The 14,366-nt window shown below is 34.6% G+C and overlaps 1 protein-coding gene across 1 annotated transcript in view; it reads left to right on the top strand.

Annotated features, from left to right (window-relative positions):
- fat4 (FAT atypical cadherin 4) overlaps nucleotides 1-14,366 on the top strand; it is a 98,911-nt gene that overhangs the window by 42,437 nt on the left and 42,108 nt on the right. Inside the window, exons 2-5 of the mRNA XM_067394083.1 lie at nucleotides 2,898-3,029; nucleotides 9,553-9,814; nucleotides 9,938-10,288; nucleotides 13,211-14,133. Coding sequence (XP_067250184.1) covers nucleotides 2,898-3,029; nucleotides 9,553-9,814; nucleotides 9,938-10,288; nucleotides 13,211-14,133 — 1,668 coding nt within the window. The remainder of the gene's footprint in view (nucleotides 1-2,897; nucleotides 3,030-9,552; nucleotides 9,815-9,937; nucleotides 10,289-13,210; nucleotides 14,134-14,366) is intronic.

Genomic DNA, 14,366 nt, shown 5'->3' with positions numbered 1-14,366 from the left:
CCGCTAATGTCCGATTCGTGACCTGATGACTCATTTTAACAGATTAATTTTAATGAATCATGACAACAACTGATCTGTCCACACGGTCTATAACGAATCATTTACTCGAACAACTCTGAAATGAGAACATAAGTGTGCTTACCCCATTTAGCAAGAGTGGTTAGTAAAATTAGCCTTAATAATCCACAATATTTTCAGGTTATTTAAATGACAATGTGTAGTAAATTAGGCCTACCTATAAAATCAGTTAGTTTAGTCTGGAGTGAGGTGAAACCAGAACAAAGCAACTTGTTGTTAGCTAGGTGCATTCAATTGTATATGGTACAAAATTATATTATTAGTTAAAATAACTTCTAAATGCTACTTTTTAATACTTTTCAGGTTTAACAAAAAAGCATCTTCTCTTACAAAGCTATAAAATCACTTTTTTTTTTTTGCAAAGAGGGCAAGAAAGAATTACAGTGAGAGTGACGGTACTTTATTGTCAGTATCGGGCACACAGATCACGTGGGTAGGGCACTTTTTACTGTTTGTGACTGTGTATATATATATATATATATATATATATATATATATATATATATATATATATATATATATATATATATATATATATATATATATATTAATGTATTAATTTTATCAAGATCAACATTAAAATTTTCATTAACATGAATTAACATGTCAAACTCCACTGTGTTGAGATATTATGAGGATCTCATTAGTGATTTTTGAGATCTTAGTTCAGTCTCACGACATGCAGACGCTGGAACACGTGTCGCGTTCATATTTAGACAAGAAACAAACACACAAATGCTAAGAAAGCGTGTGTTTCAGTTCAAATGGAGCAGCTTATTTACACTTTCCTTGAATATTTACAAGCGGTTGTACATCAGGATCCTCAGATCGTGTGTTTGTGTCGATGAACTCTGCGGCGCTTCACCTCACGCTCATTATTTGACGGATTCATTTGGAAAGCAGTGAATGCTGGAGCTGTGGATCCAGATGTGATCTGGTGTTTTCATAAGCTCGTGGCTCAGCAGATATTACACTGCTGGAGGACGAGAGGAGGTGTGAGTTTTGGGCTCTGTTCTGCTCCTGTTATTTCATGTGTTTGATCTGCAGCAGGATTGAATGTAATGAAGACGTGTGAGTTATTGAGTATCATGAGACCAATGGAATCTGGCATCGTAAAACAGCTCGTTGAATTCAGCTGATTTCTATATTAATGTTGCATTCCTGTGTTGTGTATTCACTTGAAACATTTTGAAAAACAAAGTGCACTGCTATAATAAAATGCCATTTACATTTATGCATTTGACTGATGATTTTCTCCAAAGCGTTTTTTTAACAGTTCATGCATTCACTGGGATTCGAACCCAAGACCTCTGCGTTGCGAGTGCCATGCAAGGAAAGAGCAAATTTGCTTGTCTTGAGCTTTTGAGGTCAGGGTTGATTAATGTAATTCATGAAAACTTTTTGCAAAAGCAAATTCAAAAAATTAAATTTCAAAAAAGTTATAAAAGCTTAAACTTACTGTAAAAAAATCTGTATTTTTTCTGTAGTTGCCAAAACGTCTAAAATGCAACATTTCTAAAATTGTTTTAAAATGACAGCAACTAAAATGAAAATAAAAAAATATATAAGGAATTTGAGGGGATAAAAACTAATAAAAGTGACAAAACCACAAAATTAAAAAAAAAGACAAAATTAGTTGCCAAAACGTCTAAAATCTAACATTTCTAAAATAGTTTTAAAATAACTGTAACTAAAATAATAATAATAAATACATTAAATAAATAATTAAATAAAATCTATATAAGCAATTTGAGGGGATGAAAACTAATGAAAAAAAAAATGATAAAAAAAAGACAAAAGTAATCAGTAGTTGCCAAAATGTCTAAAATCCAACATTTCTTAAATAGTTTTAAAATAACTAACTAAAATTAAAATAAATAAATAAATAAATAAATAAATAAAAACTATGTAACCAATTTGAGGGTATAAAAAATAATAAAAATGACAAAATCACACAGCAAAATGATTAAAACTTAAATTACATGAAAAAAATATATATAAAAATGAAAAAAATATGTAAAATAAAAGTATTAATGCAATGTCCAATTTCAAATCGGGTTTCATAGGATTTTTTTTTTAAGTTTTAAAATAACTAACTAAACTACAATTAACTAAACTAAAATAAAATAAAGAAAGAATACAGTATGTAACCAATTTGAGGAGATAAAACTAATAAAAATGACAAAATCACACAACAAAATTACTAAAACTTAAATTGAAAATATAAAAACAAAAACAAATGAAATAGTGTTAATTATTATTTAATTATCAATTATACTAAAATAACAGTTTGAAGTCGCTGCCAGTGTTGTTTTTACACAAAGTTTTAATTTGGTTCTTTTATAAACATTCAGAGTTTATAATTGATTGTCGTTTTCTAGCCTGAAACTTTTGCAAAATGCACATTGTTTTTTAGAAAGCATATTACATGCAAGAAATAAATATTTTGATTAAATAATCACATCAGAATGATTTCTGAAGGATCATGTGACACTGAAGACTGGAGTAATGATGCTGAAAATTCAGCTTTAAACAGGAATAAATTACACTTTACTGTATATTCACATAGAAAACAGCTATTTTACATTATAATAATATTTTACTATTTTTACAGTATTTTTGATCAAAAAAGCTCAGTCTTTGTGAGCAGAAGAGACAAAAACATTAAAAATGAAATTTTTTGACCACCAGTGTAAGCATGTATTGTGTCTTTTATCAAGCTGTTGTAAATCATGGTAACTCACAACCCGTTTTACTTCCTCACTGCGTCTCTAAGTAAAGATCTGGCACTGAATGATGTTTTGATTTCTCTCTCTCAGGTTGAAATCACCCTACAGGACGTGAACGACAACCCGCCCGTCTTTCCCACCGACACGCTGGACGTCACGATCCAGGAGAACATCAGCGACGGCTTCAGGATAATGCAGCTAACAGCCACGGACGCAGACGAGGTAAAGATCCCGTCAGGAACAGACGCTCTGGCAGGACAATCATTTTTACTACATTCACAGTGAGGAAAACGTCAGACATCAGTCATTAGATGAATGCAAACGAACGGCACATGAAGCACGTCAGATGGTGATTGATGTGGATAATGTCGCTAGCAGACGTGTGGGAGGAGTCAGTTTGGCTCCGCCTCTGAAGGTTTATCACGTTTCCGCAGCGCTAGATTAATTTTAATCAAGCAGAAAAGAGGGCGACACAGTCTAATGAACTGATGTTCTGAGACGGTATTCAGACTTTAGAGCTCATTTCCAGTATGTCTTACCTGGCAAACGCGCGTGTTCGTCTCGAGATGACGGTCTGTTGGCAGCCGCGCGGCCGATCCCTGAGAGGGAGAGAGATCGAGTTCACCTTACATCACTGGATTCAGTCTGAACTATTAAACCGCTCCGTCTTTGACAGGGAGACGACATTAAACCGAACATTGAGAGAAATCTGACGCTCCCGTGAGCTCGACGACACTGAAACACACGTCTACAAAAAAATAACTAGCTGTCAAAGAAAAATTTCTCATTTTCATTTGTAATAGTATGTCAGTGAGACTAAAGTACAGGTTTACATTCATCCAAAGTCATTTTCTTATAATATCCATTACACCATATTCTCTCAGGGTCTGAAACGATTCGTTCGGAGATTCGGTCTCTCTAAACTCCGCCTTTCTGAGAGCTGCTCTGCTCTGACTGGCCCAGTCTGTTGTGATTGGTCAGAAACCAAAACGCTCATTAGCATATCTGTTTTTACAACTCCCAGATACAACTACAGTGATTGAGGGCGGAGCAAAGAGACGCCGTTCAGCCAGTGAAGACCAGAGGCGGGCATTATGCAAATTAGTTACAAACCTACATAAAATACACTTTAAAATCGTATTAATTAGTCAGTTTACATTACAGTAATGTTGTGAATTATTACAATATAACGCATTTTCCTTCTGGTGAAGGAGAAAGAGCTGAGATCTCATTTGTGATTTTTTTTCTCTCCTCTTGGTCGTTTCCAGCATTTTTTTCAAATGACAACCTTGGCACAATGGTCAGGAATTATGGGATTTTTGGGCTCCAAAAGTCATTCGTTTAGAGTCGGCCACTAACAGCATGTCTGAATCCCGTCCAGGGTTATTCCTGTCCGGCTCTGTGTGCCCAAAGCTCAAGCTGGGCTGGAGCGCCGGATCTGGCGCAGATGAAGCCGTACGTGTGATGAAGAAGCTCGATTCCATAACGAGTCTGAACCTGGATCAGTTTCTGTCACACGTACATTAGTCAGTCTGGTTGCTATGCAGAGTGTTCTGTGGTTGCCATTGATAAACAATATTACATTGAAACATTCATAAACAGCTGTTAAAACATCCGGAAAACAGTGTATTAATGAAGAACGTGATCATAAAGTTCATCATCTGACTAATTTAAACGATGTCTGAATGTTCGTGAACGCTCTTTTCTGTCTCAGTCCAGCATTATTTACTATCATTAATATACTATTATAAGGTTATAGTTAGTTAATGTTTGGAATTATTTTTTATTAGTTTAATTTTTTTTTTTTTTTATATTTTGTTTTAATTTATTATTATTTCAGTTGTAGTTTTTATTTATTTCCAGTTAGTAATTTTAGTGCTTTAGCATTTTAATTAAAGTTTTAGTGTTGTGTTTTTTTAATTTTTAATATATTCTTTATTCATATATGCATATATGGTTTTTATTAATTTTTATTTCCATTTTAACTGTAGTTATTTTAGTACTTCAAGTTAAACTAAACAGAAACGGTACTAGCTAAGTGTTATTTATATATATATATATATATATATATATATATATATATATATATATATATATATATATATATATATATATTAAATGAAATAAAACTATATATATATATATATATATATATATATATATATATATATATATATATATAATTACATATATATCAAATTAAATATATATGTGTATCTATATATATATTAAATAAAAAAATATATATATATATATATATATATATATATATATATATATATATATATATATATATATATATATATAAAATTTCTTTTCATTTAATGTTTATGGTAACACTTTAAAATAAAATAAGGTTTCAATTGTCAACATTAGTTAATTACATTAGTTAACATGAACTAACACTTACTAATACATTTTAAGATCCAACTTTATATCTGCTGGCATTAGTTAATGCAGTTTGAACTAACATGAACACTTTTATTAACTAACATTAACAAAGGTTAATAAATGCTGTACAAATACATTAATCATTGTTAGTTTATGTAAACAAATGAGATCTTATTGTAAAGTGTTTCCATGTTTATTGTATTTCAAGTAACGAAACTGTTTTTAATTGCGTTAGTTTAAGTGAACGATAATAATCAGAGCAAATGAGCGTCTCACATTCCCTTTCCATCTTTTGAGCGAGTTTCCGTATGTCCCGTCCATCCCGTTGGTCTGCTCGTCGCTCCCTCTTCCTCGAGCGCTTGAAGCCCGTCACAGCGTTAACTGGCCGCCGGCCGGAAGAGGGGGGCGGCCCAGGTGGCTGATGGGAAATCCAGAGAACCGCTGCACTGATCAATGGCTGCAGGAGCTGAGGAATCATATTCATCTCTTCTCTCCAGCAGACTCGTGAGACAGAGAGAGAACATTACAGTATTCAGGGCATCTGAATCTTATAAAACCTGTTTGCTTTTCAATATAGTACGCAATATGATTATAAAAAATAAATAAATCAATAAACATTTATGAAAATGTTTACTGATATTGTTAAAGTGTCCAATTTTAAGCAGGAAAACAACACAAATAATTTTTTCCCCTCATTGATAGTTTGTTGCCTCGAGGCAACATTGTACCACAATGGAAAAATTTAAACATTTGGCATTTTCATGTAGAAAAAGGAAATATATTTATTTAAAACATCAATTTCTTTAACTAGACACTTGAACAAACAAATGTATCTAGTTTTTAATGTATTAAAAGTTTTATATTTAATAAAAAGTAACATTTTATATCCAGTAATTGTACCATAGTGGAACACAAATATTACCAAACCATCATATTATTATGTTATAATATCAAGTTATCAAATCCATATTCATCCTCATCTCCATCTTCTCTCACCCTCACTCTCTCCACGACAGATTGTCACTATGATTTCATCTTCCTCATCATCATCCTCATCAATCTGTGTTTTATACCTTTTTGAAGTGCTATAGATCATAATATATGCGGATATAGTATGTGAATTACTATTCTCATAAGTGCATTACAAAATCATGTGAAAATGCATATATATTTAGATAATTCTAACTCTTTTCTATTCAAACCTGTGATGCCTGTATGAATTTCCATTATGGTACAGTGTTGCCTTGAGGAAACACAGAGTTTTTTGTTATTTTCTCTAAAACATTTGATGATATATAATGTAAACTTACTTGCCAGTGAAGGTGACTCATATTTTTTGTGGGTGATTAAATGGTTACAAAGTGAAAAAAGCACTTTTCATTGGAGAAAATATGGAGTCATGTGACATGTGCTAAAACAGGACACAAAATGGACCCCTGTTGGTCTTTTTTGCACTTTTATTGATTAGTATTTGAGTTATTCTGTCCTGAGATATGTTTGATCAATCAGTTGGTGCCTTATTTTATTAAAAACAAACTAAAATAGACCACGATGCCTGGAGGCAACACCGTACCATAGAGGGTTAATAGATGAGTGTATATGAATAGTGAAGAATTACACGTTTACTAGTGTTTAAAAGTTGGCTGATGAATGTCCACAGTGTAAAATGGAAGTAAAGTGACTCATGTTGAATCGCAAGCGTTTTCAGTGGTGAATTTTAGCGATCATCTGAGCCGCGATGATCTTCTGCTCTTTGATGTGGTGTGGCGTCTCTTCTTTAACGTGTCTGTCTGAACTCATATTGTCTTCTGCTGGAATGGGGACGTCACAATCTGTCACCAGCGTTATTCATGTGCCACGTTGGATCGGCGCTCAGTATCAGATGTTTAGCGGCTGTGTTCACCGCAGGTATCAGGGGATCTATTAGCTGAATTTACAGAGGAACCGTATATCCACGCAGTTCAAAGGCCCGCGGAGCACCACTGCTGGAGCTGTCTGTCTCTCGTCCCGTCTCTCTCTCTCTGTGTTGGGTTTGTGTTTCTCCGCTGTCAGCTGCAGACTGCAGATCTGACCTCCAGGAAACTCAACGCCAGTGTGGAAATGAAATACTTTGCACTCTCACTAATTGGTGGCACTGCAATCTGAAGTTCAGCTCTGAATGTGTGACGTGATGCATACACGAGTGCAAATGTGATATTGATTTACAACAGTTCAATAAATAAGAAGTTAATATTGCGTTATATTTTAGACACAATATTGTCTGCTTCTGTTCAATTTTGCCAATGAAAATATTACCTATAAAGCCAGAGCAGAACTGTACACAGTGGTGTTTTGTTCGTCAGCGTTTTGAGCGAATCAATCGGGTGAACCAATGATTCAATGACTCATTGATAGGGAGAGCCGTTTACTTCATTCCTGAATGAATCGAATGAATGAATGATTCAATGACTTAATCATTAACACATTTACCACCACCTACTGGCAGCTTTAGTTTCTTATTTAGAGTATAATTTCTTTTTTTTATATATATATATATTTTGGAGATAATTTGGAGATATTTTGGTCTGTAAATATATCTAATACCAATTCAAATGAATCTTCTGAAAAAAAAAATTATAATAATAAATTCTATGTTGATTCGGTCTCTCTAAACCCCGCCTTTCCCAGAGTCTGCTCTGCTCTGATTGGTCAGATGGCCCAGTCTGTTTGGGTATTGGTCAGAAACCAGATGCTCATTATAATGTCTGAATCTCAGCACAGTGATACAGAGTGATACGAACAGTAATGATGACGTTGGTTTTATTGTATCAATCTCATCAAAGTGGATTTGCTTTAGCAGTAGAAAACAGCGTCTTCTCGACACGAACAACACAAACTCTTCCAGTCTCAGATACAACTACAGTGATTGAGGGCGGTGCAAAGCAGATGCTATTCAGCCAATGAAGACCACAGGCTGGCAATATGCAAATTAGTTACAAACCTACGTGGGTAGGTTGGTTAAATATTCATATATAAAGCTTTTTTGTAATGTCTATTTGTTGCTTTTCTCATTTAACACAATAATGACTTTAAATTATCCTTTTGGGAGTAATGTCTCAGCCAGATTTGATGTGTGATTAATTTGATATATATATATGTTAGTTTACTTCATTGTTTAGTATGGAAGAGGATTAGGGCCAAGCATTAATAAAAAAATAAAAAAGTCGAAATAAAATGTTGAGAATAAACTCGTTAAATTACGAGAAAAATGTCGAGAATAAAGTCATTAAATTACGAGAAAAAAGTTGTTAAATTACGAGAAAAATGACGTTAAATTTCGAAAAAAAAGTCGAGATAAAATGTTGAGAATAATGTAATTAAATAACGAGAAAAATGTTGAGATAAAATGTTGAGATAAAATGTTGAGAATAAAGTCATTAAATAACAAGAAAAAAGTCGAAAGCAATAATAAAAAAATAAAACCATCTCGAGATTAAAGTTGTTAAATTTCAAGAAAAAAGTCTAAATAAATTGTTGAGAATAAACTCATTAAATTATGAGAAAAATGTTGACATAAAATGTTGAGAATAAAGTCATTAAATTACGGAAACAAATTTGTTAAATTATGAGAAAAATGACGTTAAATTTCGAGAAAAAAGTCGAGATAAAATGTTGCGAATAAAGTCATTAAATTATGAGAAAAAAGTTGTTAAATTACGAGAACAAATTCGTTAAATTACGAATTTGTTCTCATAATTTAACGACTTTTTTCTCATAATTTAATGACTTTATTCGCAAGATTTTATCTCGACTTTTTTCTCGAAATTTAACAACTTTAATCTCGAGATGGTTTTATTTTTTTATTATTGCTTTCGACTTTTTTCTTGTTATTTAATGACTTTATTCTCATAATTTAATGACTTTATTCTCAACATTTTATCTCGACTTTTTTCTCGAAATTTAACAACTTTAATCTCGAGATGGTTTTATTTTTTTATTATTGCTTGGCCCTAATCCTCTTCCGTAGTTTAGTTTGTATTTATTTCCAGTTAGTAATTTTTGTTCTTCTACTATTTTTATCTTCAGTAATTTTTCTTCTCCAGTAAATGTATCTTGATTTAAGAATGTTTAGATATTTGTGCTGGAGAACAAGACATAATTTATTGCAGTGCGGCATTCCTGCTTGTGATCAAATCGGCATAAGCAGGTGATAATATTGATGAGCCAATCAAATGCCAGTGGATAAAATCAAGTCCCGCCCCCTACTTTACTTCTTACTGTGTATTTAGTTTCACTCATAAATCACATTGCTGAAGTGAAGTAGATGTTTATAAACCGGAGCATGATTGATGAAAGTGTGTGTGGTTTTGTTCAGGGTGCGAACGCTCTGGTGACCTACGCCATCATCAGCGGAGCGGACGACAGCTTCCGCATCGATCCCGAATCCGGCGAGCTGATCGCCACCAAGCGTCTGGACAGAGAGCGGAGGTCGAAGTATTCTCTCCTGGTGCGGGCGGACGACGGCCAGCAGTCCTCTGACGTACGGGTCAACATCACCGTCAGCGACGTCAACGATCACCCGCCGAAGTTCTCCCGCTCCGTGTACTCCTTCGACATCCCAGAGGACATGAATCCAGGTACCACATCTCAGCCTGTCAATCATTCCACAACATTCTAAAGTTGGATTGACTGACTGGAATACTTGATTTTCATTGGTCAGTGCAGTTTTTATGTATTTCCTGTTGTATTTTTTCATTGAGGTTCTATTGTGGCGGCGATTCTGGCCAGTGACTCCGACTCGGGCTCAAACGGTGAGATCACGTACTCTGTCGAGGAGGATGACGAGGACGCCACCTTCCTCCTGAACCCTGTCACCGGGGTGTTCAACGTCACCCGTCCGCTGGACTACGAGTCTCAGCAGTACTACATCCTGACGGTCCAGGCTCGGGACGGAGGCGGTCTGTCCAGTTCCGTACGGGTCTACTTTAACCTGCTGGACGTCAACGATAACCCGCCCGTCTTCAACAGCTCCATGTACAGCAGCTCCGTCCTGGAGAGTCTGAGTCCAGGAACGTCTGTCCTCACCGTGAGCGCCAGAGACGCCGATGATGGTATGAGTTCAAGTGCGCTCGACAGATGGAGACGCCGACAGAAGCGTCCTCCGTCAGTATCGTATGTCGGCGTAAGAATGCTGACATCTGTTTGCATACGTTTATTTCGCCATAAAATTTGCTGTTGTTCCTTTGAAGATATTACAAAAGCGTTTATGGTCTTTTGCCAGCCGTCAGCCTTTGAGCTAAAATATTTACTTAAAAAAAAAAAACGGATTTTTTTTTTAATAACTTAACAACATGTTCACCATATTTTATTTTATTTTATTTTATTTTTGTAATTTTACATTTAAATGATTTAATTAATTAACAGTTTGTGAAAACCTTCTTTAATGAACATAAAAAAAAACATTATATTACACACAAATATGTATTTAAAATCATTTTGAATGATATTAAACTTATTTTCATACTTTTTGTGTTTATAAAATATTTGAATTTAAGGACATAGAAATCGAAATTCATAAAACAAATGAATACATTTTAATACAAATGTTTAATGAATTTTGATTAATTTCAACTCTATGTCCTTAAATTCAAATTGCAATTCTGTTTTTTTCCTTTTAAGTTGATTAGTTAACTTAGTTTGGTTTTGATTTTTGCATAATTAGTTTAAAATACGATTCTGTATTGAATGATATATTTATATGATTATTTGTAATCATCATTTTCTACATTTTGCCAGTTTTTGGATGTTTTTTAACGATTTTTATGTTGTTTTCTATAACACTAAATTCCCTTTTATTAAATTAATATAATTTTTTCAGTGTAAAAATGCTCACAAATACTTGTATTATAGCATAAAATACTTTTCTGTACTGAATATAATATATAAATGATTATTTAGAATTGCATTTTCTACATTTTGCCAATTCTTGGATGTTTTTAATGACATTTATGTTGTTTTCTACAACAGTAAACTATGTTTACTCATTTAATATTATATTTCAGTGAAGAATAGTGAAAAATATGTATAATATAGCATAAAATATGATTCTAAACTGAATGAAATATATAAACAATTATTTATAATTGTCATTTCTACATTTAGCCAGTTCATTTAAGTGATATTTATGTTGTTTTCTACAAGAGTAAATTAACTTTTTTCATTTAAGATCATATTTCAGTGTTAAATCGTAGTCAAAAACTATTATTATAATAGCATAAAATATTACACACCCAGGCTAGTTTGGCTGAATCTCTCAAAATCATGTCTGGCTCATGTTTAAATTAATAGAAAAGCCGTTTTTTCCTGTCTCAGGGTGAATTATGATCCGCGCGTGTTTCTGGAAGGTTTGCTGAGATTGTTTGAGAGTAGATTGAGGAAAGCCAAGCGCCACGTCTCGTGTCTCAGACTCTAATGTGGTTACGCTGACCTACATTTGAGTCTGTGGCTTTTCCTCCTCTCGCTGTTTCTCTGTCGCATACGAGTCCGAGACATCATTGTTGGCACTTCCTGACCCCTGACCCCTGACCCCTGACCTCGGACAGCGTTTAGGTCGGGGTGTTTTGTAAACAGGCCCAGTGTGGGAAGGTGCCACGGCGTTCCACATGAGCGGCCGTCTGAACGGCATTACGGACGCTCAATTAGAGCTCATTTACTCTGAACTGAGCAGATTAAATCTGCAGATCCATATCACACGCTCACTGTACTGGAGAGTTATAGCTGCTTCAGCACGTCTGGACAATAACACATTCATCGTGAGTGGATGACGGCCAAACCTCCGAAACACACACAGTATATTTCTTGTACACACTCTGTGGTCTGTGCTGTTTTACAATCCACGTTTTCATGTCCGAGTAATGACTATATGTGCTTGACATGTTCAGATAAGACGCCGTGTGCTGCACTGTTGTCTGTCTGAAGCTCCGCGTGCGACACAGTTAGTGCTCCTCATGTGAAGCGCACGAGACTCTGCTTACAATGAAGACAAATCGAGTTCAGTGTTAAAATGTTCAAATGAACTCATAGCACAATACTCAGATGTAAGGATTCCCAAACATTTTTTTGTCAGTCAAACTCCTTTAAGCAAAAGGATTTTCTTTAAGTCCCCTTGAAATTTTAAGCTAATATTTCAGTAATTTAACATTCACATGTTTACTATTTTCTGATGACTATTTGCTGTTATTTTAGTATTTTTTTGTATACTGTTATAGTTTTTATTAATATTTTGAATTAATGTTTATTTTTATATTTTTATTTTTATTTTTATTTTATTTTATTATGTGTTTTTATCATTTATTATTTGTTTTTAATATTTCTAAGTGTTTATAATATAATATTATATTAATATATTTAATATGTAATATTTGATATATTTTTTATTATTTAATTAATTATTAATTTTCTAACCTAAGTATTTATTTTTAATATTAATATTTTAAATTCAGCTTTATTTCAATTAACAAAAAATGTTTTTTTTTTAATAATTTTATTTAATGATAATATCCCCAGTGGTCACATGACATGCAGGTTAACAAATAAAATCTTTAATCATTTTTTAATAAGTGTTTTATGTAAATTGTTTTTGTTTGAAATTATTTATTTTAATTTTTCATTTTTATGATTTAATAATTATTTACTTTTCATCAACCTGAATATTTATTTTAAATATAAATATTTTTAATATTTAATATTAATATTTAGGTTTAATTTATTTTTATTTTAGTTTTTATATATTTGCAGTTAGTAATTTATTTGAGTTAGTTGCAAAGATTTATTTAGTTTTAGTTTTTAATGTAATAATGTAATTTAATGATTTTATTTAATGATTACAGCCCTGATGGTCACATGACAGGCAGGTTAACAAATGAAATCTTTAATATTTTTAAGTGTTAAGTGTTTTTACTTTTCATTAACCTCACAAACCCCAGTTTGGTATAAGCCATTATTAATTTCATGTCATTTGTGGTGTTTTTCAGGGCTGAATGCGGAGCTGCATTACACTATAGCATCAGGTGACCCGCAGTCCCAGTTCACCATCACCAACACGGGCGTCTTACAGACCAAGAAAACCTTGGACCGCGAGACGCAGTCTTTCTACAACCTGGTCATCACCGTTAACGACTTGGCTCCGCCTCCCATGACCCGCTTCACCAGCACCGCCCAGGTGTCAATCATTCTTCTGGACGTCAACGACTGCCCGCCCACCTTCACGTCGCAGACGACGGCGTACATTCAGGAGAACACGCCTGTGGATACGGTGGTGTTTACGGCGCTGGCCACCGACGCCGACAGCGGGCCGAACAGCTATGTGGAATATTCCCTCAAAGGGCCGTTCGGAAACAAGTTCAGCATCGGGAACATCGACGGCGGCGTGATTCTGGTGGGCGAACTGGACCGCGAGGAGATGGCCAATTACTCTCTAACAATCGTGGCCACCGATAAAGGTGAACCGCCTCTTTCGTCCACCATGGAGGTCACTATGATGGTGCTGGACGTGAATGACAACACACCCAGCTTCTCCCAGAACATCTACGACATCGAGATCGAGGAGAACACGCTCACCGGAACCGACATCCTGCAGGTTTTCGCCAGCGACGCGGACGAGGGAACCAACGGGCAGATTCGGTTTTCCATCGCCGGCGGGAACTTGAACTCAGATTTCCGGATCGACTCGGTGACGGGAGTTATTTCGGTGGCGAAGCTCCTGGATCGGGAGACGCGATCTTCATATTCTCTGGCTGTTCAGGCTGCAGATCGCGGCAGCAGCCCACGTGTGGATCGCGCCACCGTTAACATCGTGCTTTTGGATGTGAACGACTGCTCGCCTGCGTTCGAGCTCTCGCCGTACACCGTCAGCGTACAGGAGAACTTAGGAAACCTGCCCAAGAACATCTTACAGGCAAGTTCACGGCATTTATGCAGACTTTGAGCTGGGCATATTCAAAGATCTTCACTGCAACTCGCCAAAATAAAAGTTCAGAAAACTATCGGCAGATATTAGTGTTGGGCACGTTACTTTAAAAAAGTATTAGTTATAGTTACTAGTTACTTCTCACAAATAGTAACTGAGTTACATCATTATAAAAGTAACTAATTACCAGGGAAAGTAACTGTTGCGTTACTTTAAAAAAA

Source organism: Chanodichthys erythropterus, chromosome 1, assembly GCF_024489055.1.
Source record: "Chanodichthys erythropterus isolate Z2021 chromosome 1, ASM2448905v1, whole genome shotgun sequence".
Lineage (NCBI taxonomy): Eukaryota > Metazoa > Chordata > Actinopteri > Cypriniformes > Xenocyprididae > Chanodichthys > Chanodichthys erythropterus.
Note: the sequence above shows the minus strand (reverse complement) of the source record. Positions and strands in the feature narration are given on the sequence as shown.